Source organism: Odocoileus virginianus, chromosome 7 (assembly GCF_023699985.2).
Source record: "Odocoileus virginianus isolate 20LAN1187 ecotype Illinois chromosome 7, Ovbor_1.2, whole genome shotgun sequence".
NCBI classification, from domain to species: Eukaryota; Metazoa; Chordata; class Mammalia; order Artiodactyla; family Cervidae; genus Odocoileus; species Odocoileus virginianus.
In genome coordinates, this window is record NC_069680.1 from 24,662,054 (window position 1) to 24,683,936 (window position 21,883).

General features: G+C 41.3%; 2 protein-coding genes across 6 annotated transcripts in view; one reads left to right on the top strand and one right to left on the bottom strand.

Moving 5' to 3' along the window:
- Positions 1-1,603: 1,603 nt before the first annotated feature.
- On the bottom strand, positions 1,604-17,913 carry IKZF5 (IKAROS family zinc finger 5). Of its 5 annotated transcripts, XM_070470372.1 has the most exons (5): positions 17,785-17,913; positions 16,148-16,270; positions 6,733-6,931; positions 4,597-4,779; positions 1,604-4,004 (listed from the first exon to the last, which is right to left on the bottom strand). In XM_070470372.1, exons 3-5 carry the CDS (start codon positions 6,863-6,865, stop codon positions 3,061-3,063), a joined length of 1,260 nt encoding a protein of 419 aa, XP_070326473.1. In that variant the 5' UTR covers positions 6,866-6,931; positions 16,148-16,270; positions 17,785-17,913; the 3' UTR covers positions 1,604-3,060. The 5 variants fall into 5 exon arrangements, with proteins under 5 accessions (XP_070326473.1, XP_020754680.1, XP_020754682.1 ...); XM_020899021.2 differs by lacking the exon at positions 16,148-16,270 and having other exon boundaries at positions 17,785-17,912; XM_020899023.2 differs by lacking the exons at positions 16,148-16,270; positions 17,785-17,913 and adding an exon at positions 17,191-17,424.
- Positions 17,914-18,024: 111 nt separating this feature from the next.
- The window catches only part of ACADSB (acyl-CoA dehydrogenase short/branched chain), a 41,179-nt gene continuing 37,320 nt past the window's right edge, over positions 18,025-21,883 (top strand). The window contains exon 1 of the mRNA XM_020899018.2: positions 18,025-18,151. Coding sequence (XP_020754677.2) covers positions 18,110-18,151 — 42 coding nt within the window. The 5' untranslated portion in view covers positions 18,025-18,109. The remainder of the gene's footprint in view (positions 18,152-21,883) is intronic.

Sequence of the window (21,883 nt, forward strand, 5' to 3'; positions counted from 1 at the left end):
ATATGAACTACATACTAGATAGTTATTTCAGCATTAAACTGCTCTCTGGAATCCCTAAACAATATAGTGTGTTCTGCAACCATACTCAAGTTTTATATTTTACATACAAAATACGTTCTTTACATCAAAGTACATATTAATGAAACCACGTTCTAGAAATCATATATCCTCTAAGACTACTTAATGAAAAGTCCTTAGCAGGGAATTTTTTTTAAAAATAATACATCCATTTGCTATTTTTGTAGAACTTAAATGAGGTTTTATCTCTGGACATTTTTTTAGGTAATATTCCCTTTGTCAAACAGTTCTGCAGATGAATGGCAAACACATTTATAAAATGAGATAGCACTGGAAAATATCCAATTAAATTTTTTCAAAGTAAAAGTCTAGCCTTTACTTGAGTTTCAAGAAGTTGTAGCTACATACTATATTAATAAAAATCTGAAATAAAATTATTCCCTGTTAATCTCATCACAGTTTCTTAAAAAAATATTAGTGGAGATAAATTATCTACCAACTTTAAAAATCTAAACTTATGTTCACTGAACAAAAATAAATTTAGTTTCAGAACATTGCCTGTTATCAGCAAAGTATTATAAATAGTGCATGTTAAACTTTTCTCAACTCATTTCTATAAAATATATGATTAAAAATAAAATGGGAGAAACATATTCAATACTTAATGGAAGATAATATCTTTCCAATACAGAATTTAATTCTCAAAAAATTTAAATAAAATCCTACATATTTTAAAAAATACAATACTAAAAAAGTTTCTAAGGTAGATTTGCTTCAAAAACATTAGTGCATTTAGAATTAACTGTAGCTTTCAAGCACTGATACCTTTGGAATACAACTATGCTCTTTAAGTCATAGGAATTTTAACATTATACATTCTAGTTTGTAATTATGAAAAAATTATCTGAACTAAAATGCTCTTTCAAAGCATCTTTAATTGTCAGAAAAAAAGAAACCACATTTGTCACTATTTGGCCCAGAATATACAGTTAATAAACTGGTTTTAACATTAGAGTTCTTCCTTTTTGTTTAATGAAAACTTCCATTTCCTATTTTGTGGTATTGCTTTTATATAAAAAATACAATAGAAGAAAAAAATAAATGCAAAAGCGTCCAAATGACAGCACCCTGTTTCTGACAGTATATACATACGAGGGTCAAGTTAGACATTTGGAAAAGGCTGCTCTAAAACTGATCCGAGGAGCAAGAGCTCCAAGAAACAGAGCAGAAGAGACTGCAGACTTGAGATTCACAGGCCTCAGGCTGACAGGAAGAGCTGTCTAGAGAAACTCCTCAGTGCTGCTCTTTCCACAGTGTAGTGGAGATTAGATTAAACCACAAGAACTCATTTTAATGGCTTTGTAGTATTTGGAAGAGAGGGCAAAAGATCCATTAACTTGGCACTTGGGGGTTTTTGTGGACAGATACCACCAATATTTCCCTTTCACTTACTTTAAGAGTAGAAGTCCTTTTTAGTTAATGCTTAATAATTAAAATGTTTGCTTTAAGAAGCCAATTAATAACACTTTCAAGATTTGAACCAAATTAAAAACAAAAATTTTGCAAAGTACACAGAAACCAACAGTTAGTAACAATATATTTTATTGTTTGACCAAGCTGTCCTCAGAGTAAGCTAGTTATTACACAATATAAAAACAACAGCCTCCTATTCAAAATTATTCTAGATTTATATAGCAAGTTTTATTTTTGTAAACAAATATGTTTAAATGCATTTTTATATCTATATCCTCTTCTACTAAGGCGATGATTCAGTTCACAGTTTTCATATAGTTTTCTTGCCATACATGAAAGACTGGTAAAACTGCAAATAAGTGTTATAACTTGAATTCACAGAAAATACCTTAAATGGCCATTTCTGAAGAGAACAGAATTTGTTGTGGACATATGTTCTCATTTTTGTAAATGTTACTTCACCATCACATTTTCCCAAGTGTTTCTATATCTACCTTTTCTTGAAAATTATGGGCAATAAATGGATAGCAGGCAGGAAAAGGAAACTTCAGATTTTTTTTTTTGGAAGGACCACATTTCCTAGGAATAAGATGGATGACTTCCACTGTACCTCTTTGGTCATCAAAGGAATGGAAGGAATAACATATTCTCAATTTGGCTGTAAAACTCATTTTGTAACATCAGAGTGAAGATTTAAATGAAAAATTCAAATTAAAAGAAAAAAAGGCATCTTCATAGATAACCCTCTGATATTTCTAGGGTTTCTCGAGTACTTACTGGTAGTTTTTTAAATAAATTACAATAAAAAGAATACAATGGAAAACTGCTATGTTTAAACTAGAAACTGAATAAACAGGTATTTTAAATATTAAACTCCATTTTCAATTTACAGTCAGTTTCATTTCTTTTCAGAACTTTTACCTCATGTTTTTATAACTTTAATTTTAAAGGAATTAAATGTTTTACATTTGCCCTTATGGAAAAAAGAAAGATTTACTACACTGATACTGCTTTACTATTACCAGTTAAAATTAAACTATTGATTCAACTAAGCTATATTAACTAATTTTTAATTAAGGGCAATTTCAAAGGCAACTCCTCTACAAAACATTGAAATAAGTTGGAATACATTTTGAAAGAGAAAGTAATTTATTCTACCATTTTGAAAGTATGGCAGAAATAACATCTAGCTGTAATTCAGATGTTGAAATACCAAGAGTATCCATCAGCCTTGACGTTTTTATGGACTGTAAATGTGAGAAATTTAAATAACCACTTGTAAGATTATGATTGCACTCAAATTCTCAAATGTCTAAATGAAAGGAAAAAAAATTAAAACACCAATGTGTCCAACTCTTCTAATACATAAATGACCCTGACGAGGCATCTATGAAAAAAAGAAAACAGACATTTTGTTTCCACTGTCAAACTTATACTCTATATGTATAGAACTTTAAATTAGCAGACACCTTATTAGGGATGACACGACCCCACCCCTCCCCCGCAAAAAACAACAGTAAACTATAAAACACAAGAAGGCGAAGCAACGAAAGCATAGCGTGATTGTTTTCAGTGTTGGTTATGCTGCCCTCTTGCAAAATGACAGGCAAAATCATACTTGTTTTTACATTTGCATCCACATATGTTACACTGAAAAGGATTTTCATACCCATGACATCCCATGTGAATAGTGTAAAGGATGTTGTCGGCAAAGTACATGTCACAGTGCTGGCAGTGGTGGAGAAGCTGCGGGTCCTGGACTGGCAGGGTGGGAGCTGGAGTGCTCGGCTGGCTGTTTCCCACGCTCGGGGTACTCGTGTGGGCACTTGGTTCACTGCTCGGCCCTGCCACCGGACTGTAGTTCCTTTGACCGTGGGACGGCCGAGGCTCGGGGCTGGTGGGAGAGGAGCTCTGAGGAAGACTTGCTGACACGGCAGAAACTACTGCCTGGGCAGAGGGCTGCTGCATCATGAACGGCTTCTCCTCGGCGCAGGGAACTACATCAGGGGATGCGGGGTTTTGGTTTTCAGGTGGCAAACTGGACAGCTGTCCGGCTAGAGTTGAGAGCTGGTTTAAAGGGTTGTCAACCATGAGTTCTTGGGGGTCTCTTGGCAGGCCTCCAGTTGGTGTGGTTTTCGCCATACTTTCATAGGAGTCAGTTTGGATATTTGGGATTTCATGGGTAAAATCATTAAGGTAGTCTGGCTTCTGAACCACCATGGAAGGTGGGCTTAAGTTGATGAGTGCTCTTCTGCTATAGTTCAGGTTGCTAGTTTTCTTCTGTAAAACCCCCCACATTTTCTTGCTGCTTAAGGAAGACCTAGTACCTTTAATTGGTACCATTTTATGCTTGCGCCTTCGATGATGGGACAGGTTGCTTCGGTCACTGCAGCGGAAGGAACACAATTCACATTTGTATGGTTTTTCTCCTGTATGGGAACGCATGTGGGCTTCCAGATGACGCTCATAGGCAGATGCAAATGGACACAAGTGACATCGATGAGGTTTCTCACCTGTTTAAAAAGAAAAATGGGAGAGAAACTGCAGAAGTAGCTCATTATGAAAAATTTCATATTTTGTCCATTCATTATTTAGAAACTGATCAAAAATAAAATGCTTTTCGGAAATACATACATGCACAAAATATTATTAAAATCTGTTAAGAAAGCTGCATACAATAATCTTCATACTATACTGACTAGTGGAATATATTCCTTTCACAGAAGGGATGGCTAAGGCGACATCTAAGGGTTAGCAGTGTCGCCTGCAATTGTACAGAAACCTCCTCCCTAGCCTGCAATGGCAATGGACTTACGACAGGATAAAGATAAAAACATTTATCACTTCATTCTGCCTTTAGCATTAAGCTGGCCAATGTGAAAAGCTGACAGATACTGAGTTTAGACCACGAAGGAAGATAGCTAAGGAAGGGGAAGCTTACAAGGGGTCTTCCTTGTATGCTGTCATGCTATTGCTTTGTAAAACTGGATTCACTTCTCCATTTACTCAAACCTTACATCAACCTTCATTTTCAAACAATCACAACTATTTATATGACAGATCAACCTGCCCTCCTCGGCCCCTCTCCAGCCCCTTCTCCGTTACCTGTGTGAATTCTAATGTGTTCAATGAGCCGGGCGGTGCCTTTGCTGGCATAGTTGCAGTACCGACACTTGAGCTTTCCATCAAAGGTCCTTTCAAACCCGTCTACTAACATTCCTGAGTTTTCATCCAGGGAAACTTCAACAGATGGGTGATCAAGTCCATTTTGATCACCATCTGTTCCAGCTACAAACAAAGTATAGCAAAAGAAATTATGCATCTCAGCATCAACTCAATTTAGCAATTTAGTATTGAGTGGTAGAAAATCTTTCATAAACTGACAGGTCGCTTAGCATAAAAGTTAAATTCACAAAAATCACAGTCTTTCTGAACTGACATTAATTCCATACAAAAGCAGCATTATATGAGGGGGATCTCAAATCATTAACACATATCAGTGTTCAACATGCTTTTGAGGAAGAGAACAGGGCATTACCTTTATCTGAACAGGTAAGGAGAAAGAGGGGAGTAAACAGTTTTGGCAATTACATGTTTAAGATTCTAGCCACTTCTACAAATACAATGGGCCATCATGATCATCTTCCCAAATCCTAGTCTATTTAATCTAGAGTAATTCATGTTGAGTTTTGTAGTTCCACTCAGCTGACATGTATGTTCTAGACCCTGAGTTGCATTTAGGACCTTAAAATTCTAGTTAAGCACATAAAGGGAAATATTGTATCTGATATCTCTGGATGTTATAACCTGTAAGAATTTCAGTTAAAGAGATGTTGGGCTGTTCAATTTTAATCAACTACTTTGTATAGGTAAACTGAAGGAGCAAGTGCTCAGGTCTGGAAAACCAGCAGATGGTGGGGACTACAACCCTGCTCTCTCGAATCCGAGTCCAGGAATTGTACACTAGAGCATTAAGACGGAGTGTCTGTTCCTCCAGTTTCATGGGAAAAGCACTTCTACACCATCTTCGGGAGGCAGCCATGATGGATGGGCAGCTTGAGCCCTCTGCTCTACGGTTTCCTCCATCCCTCACCAGGAGGAGAGAAGGGACTTTGCCGGTTGGTCCAAGTCCAAAATCCAATGGGTCCATTGTACTGGACGGACAACCAGGCTCAGTGTCCCCGTTTCTCCCATTGCTTTTCTAAAGCAGTGACTTCCAAAATTTTACATGCATATGGAATCACTTGGGGAGTTTATTAAAATATAGCTGCTGATTCAATAGATCTGGGGTGGGGCCTGACGGTTTGCACTTCTCACCAGTTCCCAGGTGATGCCTGTCTCTGCTGTTGCTGGTCCCTGAATTACAAAGCCCTAGGCCATCTAGGTCAAAGGTTAGCATAGTTTTCCCACAAGGGTCAGATAGCAAATATTTCAGGCTGTGGGCCACAAAGTCTCTCAGAGTTACTTGACTCTGCTGCTATAACTCAAAAACAGCTATAGAAAATAGGTCAGCAAGCATGGCTATGTTCCAGTAAAACTTTATGGATGCTGAAGTTTGAATTTCGTGTTAATTTTCATGTGTCATGACATTATTTTTCTTTTTCCTATCAACCATTTACAAATGTAGAAACCACTCTTAGCAACCACACCAGCAGTCCAGATGGGGCCCACAGGCTGCAGTTTGCTGCCTCCTGAGCGAGGGTTAGGAAGAGACCCCAGTCTTCATGTGGGAGCAAACCCACCGGTCTCTCTGTAGGGCAGGTAGGACAGGTTCCAGTACTCACTGCTTTCTCTCTTCTAGTTTCACCTCCTAGGTGAGCACACACGGTGGGCCCTCTCTTCATTTTAAGAGAAGAAACAGAAGCCTCTATTTTGTCTCAGGTCTAATACAAATTTCCTAATGGCCAAAGGCCTTGTGTAATGAAGATGGACCCCCTTTGGGCTCCTTGTGCCCACTGTTAGCTAATGGAACCTGAAGAATGGGAAGGAAATTTAGAATCCCCAACTTTTGCACAGGAGAGAACACATCTCTGAATCCCAGGGTAAGCTCTGGGGAGGGGGTTTCCTCTCCCTCAGCAAAACCTGACCAGTTTAAAGAAGGGGGGAGCGGGAAACTACCCATCTTTCTAGGAAAAACAGAATGATTCACATTAGCAAGCAATAGTGGCTTCATACTATAACAACACACAAACATCACATGTATAAAAAATGAATTATTTAATGGTATTAAGAGGAATCTACCTCCCTGAAGAGCCTCTGCTTCTTTGTCCCCACTAACTGATCCAGAAATCATGTTGACATGATGGGTCTGCTGAGTTAGGTATTCCTGGAAATCTTTCACAAAGTCCAAAGGCTCCGGTTTCTTCTCACCCATCTTTGTGTTTGATATATATATATATGTATATATATAAAAGTTTCTGGAGTTTACAGTTCGTTATACCTATGGGCGGAAAATAAAATAATTTTACACTATTTAGGGAGATGCAGTATGTATCAAAACAACAACACTGATGAAGATTATTATGGGCCAGGTACTACAAAGCAAGAGAACACAGTCCCTGCTTTTAAATATCTTATAATCTTCCTGGTGAACTAAAGAAGACATACAAAAAACAGTCAACAATTCATATATTTAATATTTAAATAAACTGGGATTCAAACTTAGTTTGAGTGGATGGAAAGAAATTACAAAAAGAAAAATCCAGATGAAAGAAATCGGCATATCAGCAGGGATTATCACTGAAGGAGACAGTAGAGAAACCAAGTGGCTCAAACGGGGCTGGTGGGGAGAATTCTGGATGATGTCCATGGTGCACGCCTGCACTGGCCAGTACAGGTGCTACCAGCCACATGCAGCTACTGAGTGCTCAAATGCGGCTAATACAAATGACCTGAGTTTTGTTTAATTTAAAAGTGAAATAGCTATATGTGGCTAGTGACTACCATATCAAACAGCAAAGGGTCTTAAAACAACATTCTCACATGAATGAGAACTCTAGAAGTAGGTGATCTAGAACAGTGGTGGCAAACTTCTGAAAAGGGCCAGATAGGAAATATTTTAGCCTGTGACTGTCACTATAGCTAAAAGCAGCCACAGACAATACGTAAAGGAATAAATGTGCTCATGTTCTAAGTTCAGTTCAGTCGTTCAGTCGTGTCCAACTCCTTGCGATCCCATGAACCACAGCACGTAAGGCCTCCCTGTTCATCACCAACTCCGGGAATCCACCGAAACCCATGTCCATCGAGTTGGTGATGGCATCCAACCATCTTATCCTGTCGTCCCCCTCTCCTCCTGCCCTCAGTCTTTCCCAGCATCAGGGTCCAAGTAGGCACGGAGCCAGGTTTGGCCTATGGGCTGAAATTTTGTGACCCCTGCCCTAGAAATCCAAATCGCCACCTCTACCACCACTCACCATTCCACTCATTCTGAGAATAAGAAAAAAATTTTTACAGAAAAGAAAAAAATACCTGATGCTAACAGAGAAACTCTCATGTCATATTTTGCAGTCATAAACTAAAAACTGGTCTTCACATAGGTGTATGGCCCAAATTCACAAATCAAATAACCAAAAAGTTTTCTAGTAAAAACAAGCTGAGGAAGTCTAGCACCTAGGAGACAACAAGTCTTTCCTTCTAATAAATAACATATTTATGCACATGTTCTTAAATATGCCTTAGGCTAAAAGTTTCTTTTCCTAAACCCCAACTACTTAATGAGTAATCTACTATCTAAGAAAGTTCTCTTTGACAGCCAGTAGTAGGCATCTAAAGCTAAAGATCAGTCTCGTCTCAGTATATATGCTTAACTTTTTCTCAAAGCATAGCACACACACAAAAGCGCAGCAATCCTAAGGATAGAGGCTTGGTGAATCGTCACAAAATGAACACAACCATGAAATCAACACTGATGTCAAGAAACGGAAGGCTACCAGCAGGCCAGGAGCCCCACCGTGTGCCCTTCCAACACGAGCGCCCCTGTGCACCACCGAGGGCCCCACACCCCCGACAGCTGAAACTGCTGGGCTGAAGGGTGTGCATATATTCAGCTTCAGATAATGCCAGATAGGTTTTCAAAGTGACTATACCCATCTGTACTCCCATCAGTGTGGAACAAGAGTTTGTTGCCACACACCCTCACCAACACTCAGGTACTTTTTGCCTTTTTCATTTTAGCCATCTTGATGCATGTATGGTGGTATTGCACTGGTTTTAATTTGTATGACTTGATAATTAAGCTGTGTACTTGTTATGTTAACTTCCCGCTTACATAACCTCTATTTCATACCCAATGAAGCATCTGTTCAAGTCTTGTTCATTTCTCTATTAGGTTGTCCATCTAATTAATATGTGAGAGTTCTTCACAATATTCTGGATGTGAGTTCTTTGTTGTGCTGTGCTTAGTCACTCAGATGTGTCCAACTCTTTGCGACCCCATGGACTGTAGCCCGCCAGGCTCCTTTGTCCATCGGGATTCTCCAGGCAAGAATACTGGAGCGGGTTGTCATGCCCTCCTCCAGGGGATCTTCCCAACTTAGGGATCAAACCCATGTCTCCCGCATTGCAGGTGGATTCTTTACCAACTGAGCCCCCAGGGAAGCCCTTTATTAGATACGTATATCTTGAGTACTTCTCACACTCTGGTGGTTCACCTTTCCACTTTCTTAATGCTAACTTTTGATGAACAGAAGTTCTTAATATAGTCCAATTTACCCATCCTCCCCCTACCTTTACATGTAGAGTTGCTGGTATCCTTGCCTATATTTTATATGAAGATGTTCTCCTGTATTTTCTTGTGAAATTTTTATTATGTTTTTACCTTTCATATCTATCTGGAATTGAGCTTATTGTTAAGTTATGAGTCAAAATACACTTTTTCTCCCCACGGAGATATCCAACTGTCCGAGCAACATGCATCTGATAGACCAGCCTTTCTCTGCCAGCCTCTTTTCTCACCTTTCTAAAACAGATGATACACGAGATGCTATTCCTGGATTCTTCATTCTGTTCCATTGGCCTATTTTGGTCTCTCCTCACACTACCACCACACAGTCTCAGTAATAAAAATCTTAATATCTCAGTAATTTAAGTCCACCAGTTGTTTTTCTTCTTGAAGAATATTTGGACCACTCTGGGTTCTTTTCTTTATGGTCTGAGTCAGCACCCTTTTCAACCTAAGTTTTTCCATGGAAGAATTGCAGCATTGAAGAAATGAGCTAAAAGCACATTTTCCAATGAACAAAAGTGTGATCAACTTTAAAAAATATATATTTATTTATTTGGCTACTTTGGGTCTTAGTTGCGGTGTACAGGGTCTTTAGTTGCGACATGGGGGATCTAGCTCCCTGCTGCGGCTGCTGCTGCTAAGTCGCTTCAGTCGTGGACCAGGGATCAGATCCTGGCCCCCTGCAGTGGCAGCATGGAGTCTTAGCCAATGGACCACCAGGGAGGTCCCAAAACACTTGACCAACGTTTTGAAAACAAAAAGTTCTATTTTAATTAACTTTAACTAGAAATCTACTAGAAACAGACTGCTTTGACTGTGTTGCTACTATAGATTGTGTTATACAACAATTAGTTTTCATTCCAATCCCAAAGAATGCTCACACTACTGCACAACTGCACTCATCTCACACACTAGTAAAGTAATGCTCAAAATTCTCCAGGCCAGGCTTCAGCAATATGTGAACCGTGAACTTCCAGATGTTCAAGCTGGTTTTAGAAAAGGCAGAGGAACCAGAGATCAAATTGCCAACATCTGCTGGATCATCGAAAAAGCAAGAGTTCCAGAAAAAAATCTATTTCTGCTTTATTGACTATGCAAAAGCCTTTGACTGTGTGGATCACAATAAACTGTGGAAAATTCTGAAAGAGATGGAATACCAGACCACCTGACCTGCCTCTTGAGAAACCTGTATGCAGGTCAGGAAGCAACAGTTAGAACTGGATATGGAACAACAGACTGGTTCCAAATAGGGAAAGGAGTACGTCAAGGCTGTATACTGTCACCCTGCTTATTTAACTTATATGCAGAATACATCATGAGAAACGCTGGGCTGGAGGAAGCACAAGCTGGAATCAAGATTGCTGGGAGAAATATCAATAACCTCAGATATGCAGATGACACCACCCTTATGGCTGAAAGTGAAGAAGAACTAAAGAGCCTCTTGATGAAAGTGAAAGAGTGAAAAAAGTTGGCTTAAAGCTCAGCATTCAGAAAACTAAGTTCATGGCATCGGTCCCATCACTTCATGGCAAATAGATGGGGAAACAGTGGAAACAGTGGCTGACTTTGTTTTTCTGGGCTCCAAAATCACTGCAGATGGTGACTGCAGCCATGAAATTAAAAGATGCTTACTCCTTGGAAGGAAAGTTATGACTAACCTAGACAGTATATTAAAAAGCAGAGACATTACTTTGCCAACAAAGGTCCGTCTGGTCAAGGCTATGGTTTTTACAGTGGTCATGTATGGATGTGAGAGTTGGACTCTAAGGAATTGATGCTTTTGAACTGTGGTGTGGGAGAAGACTCGAGAGCCCCTTGGACTCCAAGGAGATCCACCCAGTCCATCCTAAAGGAGATCAGTCCTGGGTGTTCATTGGAAGGACTGATGTTGAAGCTGAAACTCCAATACTTTGGCCACTTGATGTGAAGAGCTGACCCATCTGAAAAGACCCTGATGCTGGGAAAGATTGAGGGCAGGAGGAGAAGGGGACGACAGAGGATGAGATGGTTGGATGGCATCACCAACACAATGGACATGGGTTTGGGTGGACTCCAGGAGTTGGTGATGGATAGGGAGGCCTGGCCTGCTGTGGTTCATAGGGTGGCAAAGAGTCGGACACAACTGACCGACTGAACTGAACTGAGGAACCAATAAGAACACGGGGGCTCATCTGGTTTCCCTTGTTCACTGGCCCGAGACCGATACATTTTATTTTTATCTTTCTTGCCTTCCTCTCTCCTAACATTTAATTTGTTCTTTATTCCAGAAACATTCGGCCAAGTAAGAACGTACAGGTGACCAAATCCTCACTTTTCTTAAGGCAACATGTTTGAATAGTTTCTTTGCTCCTTTTTTAGAAGATGCCTAGGGGTCATTATTATTACTGTCTCTTTTCACCGTTTTCTACAAAGTTGAGGCTACTGAAAAGTCCGTCCTCTGGAAGAACAGAATTTTATTGTGCTATTAGGTTAAACCTACTACCTTTAAGACTCTGAACAGGGTCTTCTCTAGCCTTAGTTTCCTATTTTGTAAAATGAGATAACAGTACCAATTTGCAGTACTGTTTTAAGTTTTACATGTAAGTATAAGTATCTTGCAAGATGTGCAGTTTATGGTATGTTTTCAGACAACAGCAGCTATTTCTGCAGCCAAAAATGGTTATACCTTAGATTAAGAAATTCCCCATTGTCCAAAATTCCAAGTGTCTTATGTTACCATTTTATATATCTCGTCTGTGGTTACAATGAAACAAACATGGTCCACTTTTCTCCATTATTCATGTATTCCAATTTGCAATTTCCCAAATCAATTTACAATTTCCCAAACTCATCTCTTCTTATTTTCCTCTTTTAGGCCACCTCTTTAAGTCAGTTGCTTTAATCTGGCTCAGCTTTCTCAATCTTAAGGATTATTGCTGGCTTCTAAACAAGTTTGTTTCAGTTGTTTTCTCATCTATCTGTCAACCTGAACTGCTTCTCTATGTCTCCTAATCATTGTATTAGTATTTATGACCATACTTGATTCTGCTGATTATTTGTCCTTTAAAATCTGCCCTTTGCTTAGGAAAAAAAAAAGTTGGCCAATCAGCTACAGTGAAAATGATCATCAAGAATAAGATTTAAAATAATAATAATAACCTGTAATAGGGACTTCCCTGGCGGTCCAGTGGTTAAAACTCCACACTTCCACGGCAGGGGGCATGGGCTGGATCCCTGATTAGGCAACTAAGGTCCTTCAGGCTGCACAGTGCAGCCGAAAAAATAAAACTATAAGAAGATGGACAGGGAAGCCTGGTGTGCTGCAGTCCATGGGGTTGCAAAGAACTAACTATACATGACTGAGCGAATGAACTGATGATAAGATTGTATCTCAATAAACTTGAAAACCACACCTCAAAATATACAGGGATGGGGAGAAACATAAAAATATACATAAAAAGGTAAGAAATAATAGCAGATAAAGATGCAGAATGAATTCCAAAATGATAGAGAAAAATAAAGAGAAATGCTTTTTAAAGAAATGATCAAGAAATTTCCAGGATTAAAGATTTCTTTCATTTCAGTCTTAAAGGGAGCATAGAGTGCAAAATAGAACATGTAATAAAATAACACTTAGACATATCATTGTGAAATTTTAAAACCTCAAAGACAAAAGGAGTAATAGGAAATTTTCTAGTGAGAAAAGATGGCCAACCCACATAGAAAAACCAATAGAGTAGCAGCACTGGATACAAAGAAACAACAAACTTCCTCAAGCTGCTAAAGGCTCACTTCTGAAAATCTACATCACAATTAAGGGAGAAAATTTAGATGCATTCCCTCTAGAATTAAGAACGAAAGAATGCTTGCTATTACCACTGCCATTCAACACAGGTAAAAGCCCCTCACAATATAAAAACGAAAAAAGTACTAAAATGTATAAGGACTGGGAGATACCCCTCCCCCCGCCCCAAAAAAGAAAAGAATAAGATCTGGGAAATTGTTTTTTAAAATATAAAAGCTGTTAAGGCCCTACAGATTGTGTTCTAATTATAAAGGCTGTAGTTTAGAAAGAAATTCTGGTGTTTCATGTCAACTTAGCATCACTTCTTGCCGATCACTTCACATAAAAACCAATGTTTCCACTGCAAAGTATCTGAACATACTTCTTCAACAAGCAAGATAAATTACACCAAATCATGATTAGAAAGCATAACACTGCTAAGGTACACACCACAAGGCAGGAGGAAAAATGCAAGAGACTGCAGGGAAAAATGCAGGACATTTTAAGTATGCATCTCAAGTTTTAAGAACACAAATGAACCTAATCACAGAGGATGGCTGGCATATTCTGACAGTCCAGGCTATTATCACATTGTCACATTACAAATTTCACTGTGTTCCCCGCCATAAATTTGATTTTCAATCAAAACGCACGATGGACTTAAAAAAACAACCACAAAGGATGCCAGTGAAAAAAGGGAAGACAACATTGGTTAAGAAGCAACAGTAAGACCTGGACATGGAACAACAGACTGGTTCCAAATCAGGAAAGAAGTCAAGGCTGTATATTATCACCCTGCTTATTCAACTTATATGCAGAGTACATCACTAGAAATGCTGGACTGGAGGAAGCACAAGCTGGAATCAAGATTGCTGGGAGAAATATCAATAACTTCAGATATGCAGATGACAGCACCCTTATGGCAGAAAGCGAAGAACTAAAGAGCCTCTTGATGAAAGTGAAAGAGGAGAGTGAAAAAGCTGGCTTAAAATTCAACATTCAGAAAACTAAGATCATGGCATCTGGTCTCATCACTTCCTGGCCAATAGATGGGGAAACAATGGAAACAGTAAGAGACTTAATTTTGGGGGGCTCCAAAATCACTGCAGATGGTGACTGCAGCCATGAAATTAAAAGACACTTGCTCCGTGGAAGAAAAGTTATGACCAACCTAGACAGTATATTAAAAAGCAGAGATGTTACTTTACTAGCAAAGGTCTGTCTAGTCAAAGCTACGGTTTTTCCAGTAGTCATGTATGGATGTGAGAGTTGGACTACAAAGAAAGCTGAGCGTCTTAGAATTGATGCTTTTGAACTGCAGTGTTGGAGAAGACTCTTGAGAGTCCCTTGGACTGCAAGGAGATCCAACCAGTCCATCCTAAAGATCAGCCCTGGGTGTTCACTGGAAGGACTGATGCTGAAGCTGAAAAACTCCAATACTTTGGCTACCTGATGTGAGGAACTGACTCATTTGAAAAGACGCTGATGCTGGGAAAGATTAAAGGCAGGAGGAGAAGGGGATGACAGAGGATGAGATGGTTGGATGGCATCACTGACTCAATGGACATGAGTTTGAGTAAACTCCGGGAGTTGGTGATGGACAGGGAGGCCTGGCGTGCTGCGGTTCATGGGGTCGCAAAGAGTCAGACACGACTGAGTGACTGAACTGAACATTGGAAACTTGAGAGAAACTCTATACTTAAAAATTTTAAATATATCGATATGGTTTATAACCACAGACATCCCGCAATGATTTAAAAATTGTCATTCCATCCCTAAGCAATTTTGTGCCCACTTGACCTACATCACCTCCTCCCACACAGACCTGCAAGACTCCTCCCCCACTGCAGACTTGCAAGCCCTTGCAGGGGTCTAGTCTATAAAACAAGCAAGTATATATGAGAGATTCCTAAATCCGAATAGAGTCTACAGTTGAAAACCGAACTTTCTCCATCTCAAGTCAGTAGTTCTAATTGCAATAATTAGAAAAAGAACAATAATTCTGAAACTACAGAAGAGTTCCTGATATGGAGGGGAAAAAAAATTAAGGGTTTTTGTATCCAAACCATCTTCCTATCTTTAGATAGACTTTAGACAGACTTCCGTCTCAGGACGGAATGTTTAATCTAAGAACTCCATAAATTAACTAGTATCTAGAGATGCAGCTAAGACAGTGATAAATTTTAAAACTTTTGCAAATGTTAACATAAAAATCTACTTTCAGAATCAGCAAACTATAATGTCCTCATTATCATTGCCTATGATACAGCAAAATTCTGAGTCCTCCCTGTGATCCCTCTGATTAAAGTTAAGCTGGCATGGTATTCCACGGGTTCGAGATACATGTCTATACAGAAATTAGCTAGAATGCACCTAAATTATTTTTATGCCAACAGCCCTCCCCAACTATCCATTCAAAACTTACAAATAAGATTCTTACAAAACAACCAGAAATTACCCATGCTAGTGAAAGAAAGAAGCATCTGAGAAATAAGTTTTGATATCCCAAAAGAACACAAAAACCTGTTTAAGCAGGTAACTTACAACTTTTCTCTGACCTTCTCTGGGTCCTGATATTCAAGTCCTCTGATCTCCTTCAGTCTCACACTAAGAAAGGGAAGTTGCTCATCAATACACCCACAAACCCTCTTAACTAGGAGCTAACAATTTAAAACAGAGGCATCATGATGCAAATTAGAAGACAATCATAAGAAAGAGAGGTAATATGAGAACCAGAAGGAACTCTTTAACCTACCTTCCTCCCAAACTCTATTTTTTTAATAAGCTACAGGAGATTTTGAGAATATGATTAGGCAGCAGTAGGATCTATTTTATTTTATCTAAAGTAGTCGACTTAGCAACTAACTTCCTTGTACAATAATTTAATTTGGGGTTTAGACAGCCTATATACACACTGTGACTGCAGTTCAATGAATGTATATATATTTTTATACCTTAACAATTATGGTCCTGATTACTCTGCCATAGAATACATAACGCTTCCTTTGTACAGAGAACATGAAACTTCAGAAAGAATTACATAACTGTCAAAAAAGCAAATTCTTCAAAAGCAAAAGGCACATTATGAGGCTTTGAGAAATCATAAAACATAATATAAAACATAAACAAAAACACGTTGGAAGAAATAAAGATGTATGCAATCTAACCTTTTCACCCCAAATCAGTTCCTCCTTTTTCTTGCCACTCCAACATTGATGAAATGTAGAGTAATCGAAATTTACTCTGGAGACACACCAAGAGACTCCCAAAGGCCATGGAGGGAATTTCAACTAAAATTGAAAAGCCATACAGAGTTCCGCAAAGAAAAACAGACCACAGATAAAAAATTAACATCCACAGGTTTAATAAGCTAATAAAATAACGTGCCAGTTTTACTCGAACCAGAAAACTAAGCTGGAAGATAAAGACCAAAGCAGCAGCTTCATTTCAGCAAAATCTCCAACTAATCAACAAAGAGTAACATGCATCAGTGTGACTATCGTTTTTTTCCCCCGCTGGTCGATTTCTTAAGATTTCACATTTTGGGCAAAAATTTTGTCTTTCTAAATTAAATTATTTATTTAATTTTTCACAGTACACTTCAAAAAGGCTCAGGCTTGGTACTGCAGAACAGCTGTAACTGCATGAAAACGAGGTATTAGCGTAGCCCCACAGGGAAACATTTGCGGGAAAAGGTTTAAAAGAACAAACCCACCAGGCACGCCTAATAACGGCATATCTGATCCCCATCTTTACTGTCCTCTCTGTCGCAACTCAAAACACTTCGGGTTTCCTTGGGAAACTCTTGGGATCCCAGGAGGCAAAAAAACACCTCAATTCTCTGTAACGAACTCCCAAGATTATATTAACATACCGTCGTGTTAAATGCACAACATAAATCAAAACTAAAGGGAATTTGTAAAACTGTTAGCTCAGATGTTTAAACAGTCATTCTAAAGAAGTCGTGTGTATTCCAAACTTGAGTTCTTCAGAGCTCACAACTTAAAGGGCCTGTATTTCTTTTCCCCACTAGTCGATCCTCTTCGGACCTAAACAGCACACTAAAGGGCCACTAACTGGGCCGCTCGGTTAGGGGCAGCCGGAACCGGTTTAACTTCACTTTAGATTCAATTACCGAGCATTTAGGAGGTGTATGGCTTGGCTACTTACACTTCGGCCAGTTATGTTAAGATTTAAATCCTGCACGAACCTCAACAGTTCTTTGTTGCAAAATCCTCTCTACATCTCACATATCCCCCCAAGTAGAGGGAGTGCTCTCAAGCAGTAGAAAAGGATCAAGACCGGACTGTGATAAAAGACGGAAGGTTTTTAAAGTCCTCCCAACCGGCAGCCCGCAACTGGCGTCGGGGCGGCATCCTCACCAGGATTCGGAACGCCTAGGAGACCCGCGCCTCAGCGGAGACCCCGGGCCCAGGGACCTAGTGATGACGCGAACCTCGGGGCGCGCCCCCCCCCCGCCCTCGCGACCACCTGTCAGAGCGAGAGAGGCTACTCCCTACCCCGGAGCCTCCAAACCCCCAACTGACGGCGACCCCACCGCAGACACAGCTCCCTCGGAGCTCCGGAGGCCCAGACACCGCACCCTCCGCGCTCCTGTCAGGAAGGTCCCGGGCGCGACCCTAACGACCGACCGACCAACCACGCCCGCCCCTCCGCTGGGGCTGAGTCCCGGGCGGAGTCAGCCGGCCCGTCGCGAGCACCCGGCTCTCTCCCCACGCCGCTCCTCCTTAACCGCTTTGCTCAGCCCTGTCACCGCCGTCCGAGCCGACGACCAGCTACTTACCGCCTGACAGTCGCACCGAGGAACCCCCACCACCTTGTTCAACGCCCCTGCCGTCGCCGTCGCCCCCGCCGTCTTCGTCACCGCCGCCGCCATGTTTGTTGTGTCTCCGGTTCCCTTCCCGCCCCACTGCCGTGCCCAACTCTCGCGTGAGCAGAGCGAAAAGCGAAGGGAGGCTGTTGTCCCTCTCGGCGTACCGTCGGGACAGGGGGGCGGAACAAAGGGCAGGGTGAGTGGGCGGGGCTCTGTCTCTACCTGTCTTCAGGTGTTCGCGTGCGGCCCTAGGGCACGTTTGGGCCGGATCAGTAGCATCTGCTTTCTAGCACTGATGGAGCGAGCTACTGTTCGGCTGCTGAGCGGCGGCGCGCTGGTGAGTGCGCTCGAGGCCGGCGTCTCGGGGAGGTCCCGGATTACCTTGGCAGCGGCAGAGGAGTCTTTTCCTAACAGGACTGGGGTGGGAGGGTGGTGTGTGCCCGGTCCCTGTCCCGGACCCGCGCTTCCCTCCCTCCGCCAGGTCTGTCCCAAGACCTGTTACCGCGGGCACGCCACGACCCCGACCTCTTTCCAGGCCTCTGATCCAACCGGCCTCAGTTTCCGTAAGGAAGGCTGGGAGTAGCAGCTGGTGAGAAGTAGGCGAGGGACTGGTCTAAAAGCTTCTGTGGAGGAGCAGTGAACCTCGCGTGGGGTCGGAGAGACAACAGCTGCAAGGAAGCTTTTGCAGGCCATTGGATCCTGAGATTCTTTGGAGGCATTTTGCAGAGATGTCACTTATCTGATGCCGACTTTTCCCAATGCTCACATTTTCACCGCCTACCCTTCCCCACTAAAAAGATCGTTGAATTGTGAGCAGTCTCATTTTGCGCAGTTCACGCCTGTCCTCTTTAACGCGGCCCTGCTCCCGAGTTAGAAAGGGACCTCGGAGTTGGTGGGCCTTATCGGCCAAAAGGAGAATTTCCTCTGCCCTTTAACCCGGCTGGGACGCGAGCATCTTGCACGGGTGGGCTCATCGTGGCATCGTGGCACAGGGGAGCCCTTTCCTATCCCTCTTCCTAGAAAGGGAACTGAAACTGCCTCCCAGGTCCGCTTTCCAGACCTCCAAAAACTGTAGAGTCTTGCGTCGGGTTCTCATCACATTGAACCTTCAGCCCTTAAGACGCACTTTCCAGAACTATCCCGATACACTCCCGTTTGTTGGTGCACTTTATGGGAACTTTTCCACTGCTGGTTTTTTGCTTTTTATTGTTATTTGCATTTGTCTTTAGTGAGTTATAGGCCCTTTCCTGTTTCAGTCTGATACCCAGAGGAGAGGCTGTTTTTGTTTCATCAGAGATAATTAATGTTTGGCTCTTTTACAGGCTTGGGGTATTAAGGAAATTAGTAAAATCACATTAGTGTATTGTAAGGGATTAGGTTTTTATGGTTACTGCTTAATACCATTTTATAACCATTGTGTAATACTTTAGCGAAGACAGGGCACGCTCTTTCACAATTTGAGCCTCTTCTTATGTTCTAGAGCCAACATTTATTGATCACATACTAGGTGGCAGCCATGTGCTTGGTGCTTTACCTGTATCATCTCATTTAATTCTCACAACCATTCTAAAAAGTATTTTATAGACTTTCAGACGCAGAGGCTCATGCTAAAAAAGGTTAGGTGACTTGACTTGCTCGAAATTGATTAACTAGAAAATGATAGAGCTGGTATTCTAACTGGTCTGTGTCTTGCCGCTCACACTGTTCACTGAACCCAGGGTAGGGAAGGCACGACCAGGGAAGCTGAACGAAGACTGAGGAGCTGTAGGGACTGCAGACATGTTTAATCTCTGTTCAGCGGCAGCAGCAGCAAGGAGTCTTCAAAGACTGCTGATATACCAAGACAGACAAAGTGGCCCATGGCCAAGTGCGCGCACAGGCCCAGTGCTACCAAGGTCAGAATATCATTGTTTACAGAATATAAGGTACAAGACCGTGAGAGAGTGTGACAGGAGAGCCTGACTGACTCCTGTTGTCAGTTAATTTCTCCACAGTCTGTTTCTAAACTTAACCTTCCTGCACCAGTGCCTCCCCTTCCTCAGAGATATCAAAAGCCTATTTGGATTTGTTGGTTTTATTGTGGCCTTTGGAGCTCTTTGGGCTTCCCTTGTGCCTCAGCTGGTAAAAAAATCTGCCCGCAATGCAGGAGTCCTGGGTTCGATTCCTGGCTTGGGAAGATAACCTGGAGAAGAGATAGGCTACCCACTCCAGTACTCTGGCCTGGAGGATGCCATGGCCTGTCTAGTCCATGAAGTCGCAAAGAGTCATGACTGAGTGACTTTCACTTTCACTTGTAGCTCTTTTATTTAAGTTAGCAAAATCTGATGGACAGGATGTTGCCTGTAGCAGAGTGGGTTAGAATGTGGGTTCCGTAGACTGGTCGCTCAGGTCATGGGCAGCTTACTTAACCACTTTGGATCTCAGTTTCTTGACCTGTAAAATGGGGAGAATAACAGTACTTATACACTGGGAGCATTGTGAAGATTAAATTAATTCGTATGTAGGTGTGAGTGAAGCCCAGTATAGAGTCGGCTCTCTTTAAGTGTTAGCTTATTATTGCCTTGCATGAATTATTGCCAGTGCTAAATAAATAGTTCCGAGAGGTGTGCTTACAGAAGGTAGGGCTTGACGTGAGCACAAAAAAAAGGGATATCTTAGGTTTAGGTAAAGCTCAGAGGGTGAAAGTTCCAGACCAAGGAGATGTATTAACAAAGGTTGGAATGCGGACGAATTGTGCCAGGATAGCTTGCAGAGGGATGGAACGAGTTCAGCTGGCATGACTACCATGTTCAGAGGTTATGTCTGTCTGCACTTGTTCCTGTAACAATGAGTACAGCCCAAACAGCATTGCCCACAGTCAGACAACAGCTTTTTTTGTTTAATAAAACACAGCATTTATAATGCTATTACCCATTGGTACTGAAAGGACGGTATTTCTTTGCAGTTTGTTTTCCACCCTCCTCTCTCTGGTGCCTTGAAGGCTAACCATAAAGATCTTCTCTGGCAGCCATAAGATTCTTTCTCCTTTCTCTTACAATCCTTGAGTACTAACCCTATCTTAGACTCCCATTGAGATGGAGAAATTACACATTTTCTAAATGGAGTGGCTTAATGATGGGCAAAGATTGGGATGTTTAGAGGAAAGGTAATTTAGGGGGAACAGAGGGAAAATAATTCTCTGTTAGACTTTTAATTTTAAAAAATGTCAGTGAAACATATCTCTGGAGAGTTCGGAAAGCTGGACAGGATGAGGATCTGGAAATCAGAAAAATAAGAACGAAAGAAGTAGGTATTAGCTGAAGTCACAGGTGAGCCTGGGACATCTGAGGGACTGAAAGCTCCAGAGGGCCCAAGTCTATGCCTCTTGGGGTATATTACAGACCATGCTGGGTGAATGTTGCAGAAAGGCAAAGCAAAAGAAGAATAAATGTAGGATATCCGAGGAGGCTTTGTGGCAAACATGGTTTATTCAGAACTGGAGGAAAAGAAGGAGAGGGCTATTTCAGTCTTTTCATAAGAGCAGAAGTATGAGCAGAGATTGTGCCACATAAAGAAAACAACCTAAGGAAAGCAGAGGCAAATGTTTTTTGAGAAGTTCCAAGTGCAGCCCCCTAACCCAGGGCAAATTTATGGAAATGCTGGATTGAAAATTGTGGCAGGGTATGAACTTGGTTCGTTGAACCATGAAGAACTGCTTGAGGTGCTAGTGCTGTCATCATTGGGTTTGGCAACCATCTGGCCCCGCAGGTGTTGGACTATGCCATGTCTGTTCTGGAATTTAGGTGTGCTAACTTCGATCTTAACTGTTTCTTCTGCTACCAGCCTGGTTCGCCTGAAGAGGAGTAAGGGTCAAAGAAATTCCCAGCTCCCAGAAGGTATTGGACCCAAGTTAATTGCACAATTAAAAAACCAGATTAATTAATAATTCCTTCTTTTAAGATTCCTTTGGAAATAAAGGGAAGATAGTCTCTGCTTTCATTTTTATGCACTGGTGGTTTGGGAAGGAGAATGTGCTGACTTGCGAAGGTTATACAGAAGGCAAACAGGTCTCCTTTATGCTGGTTCCTGG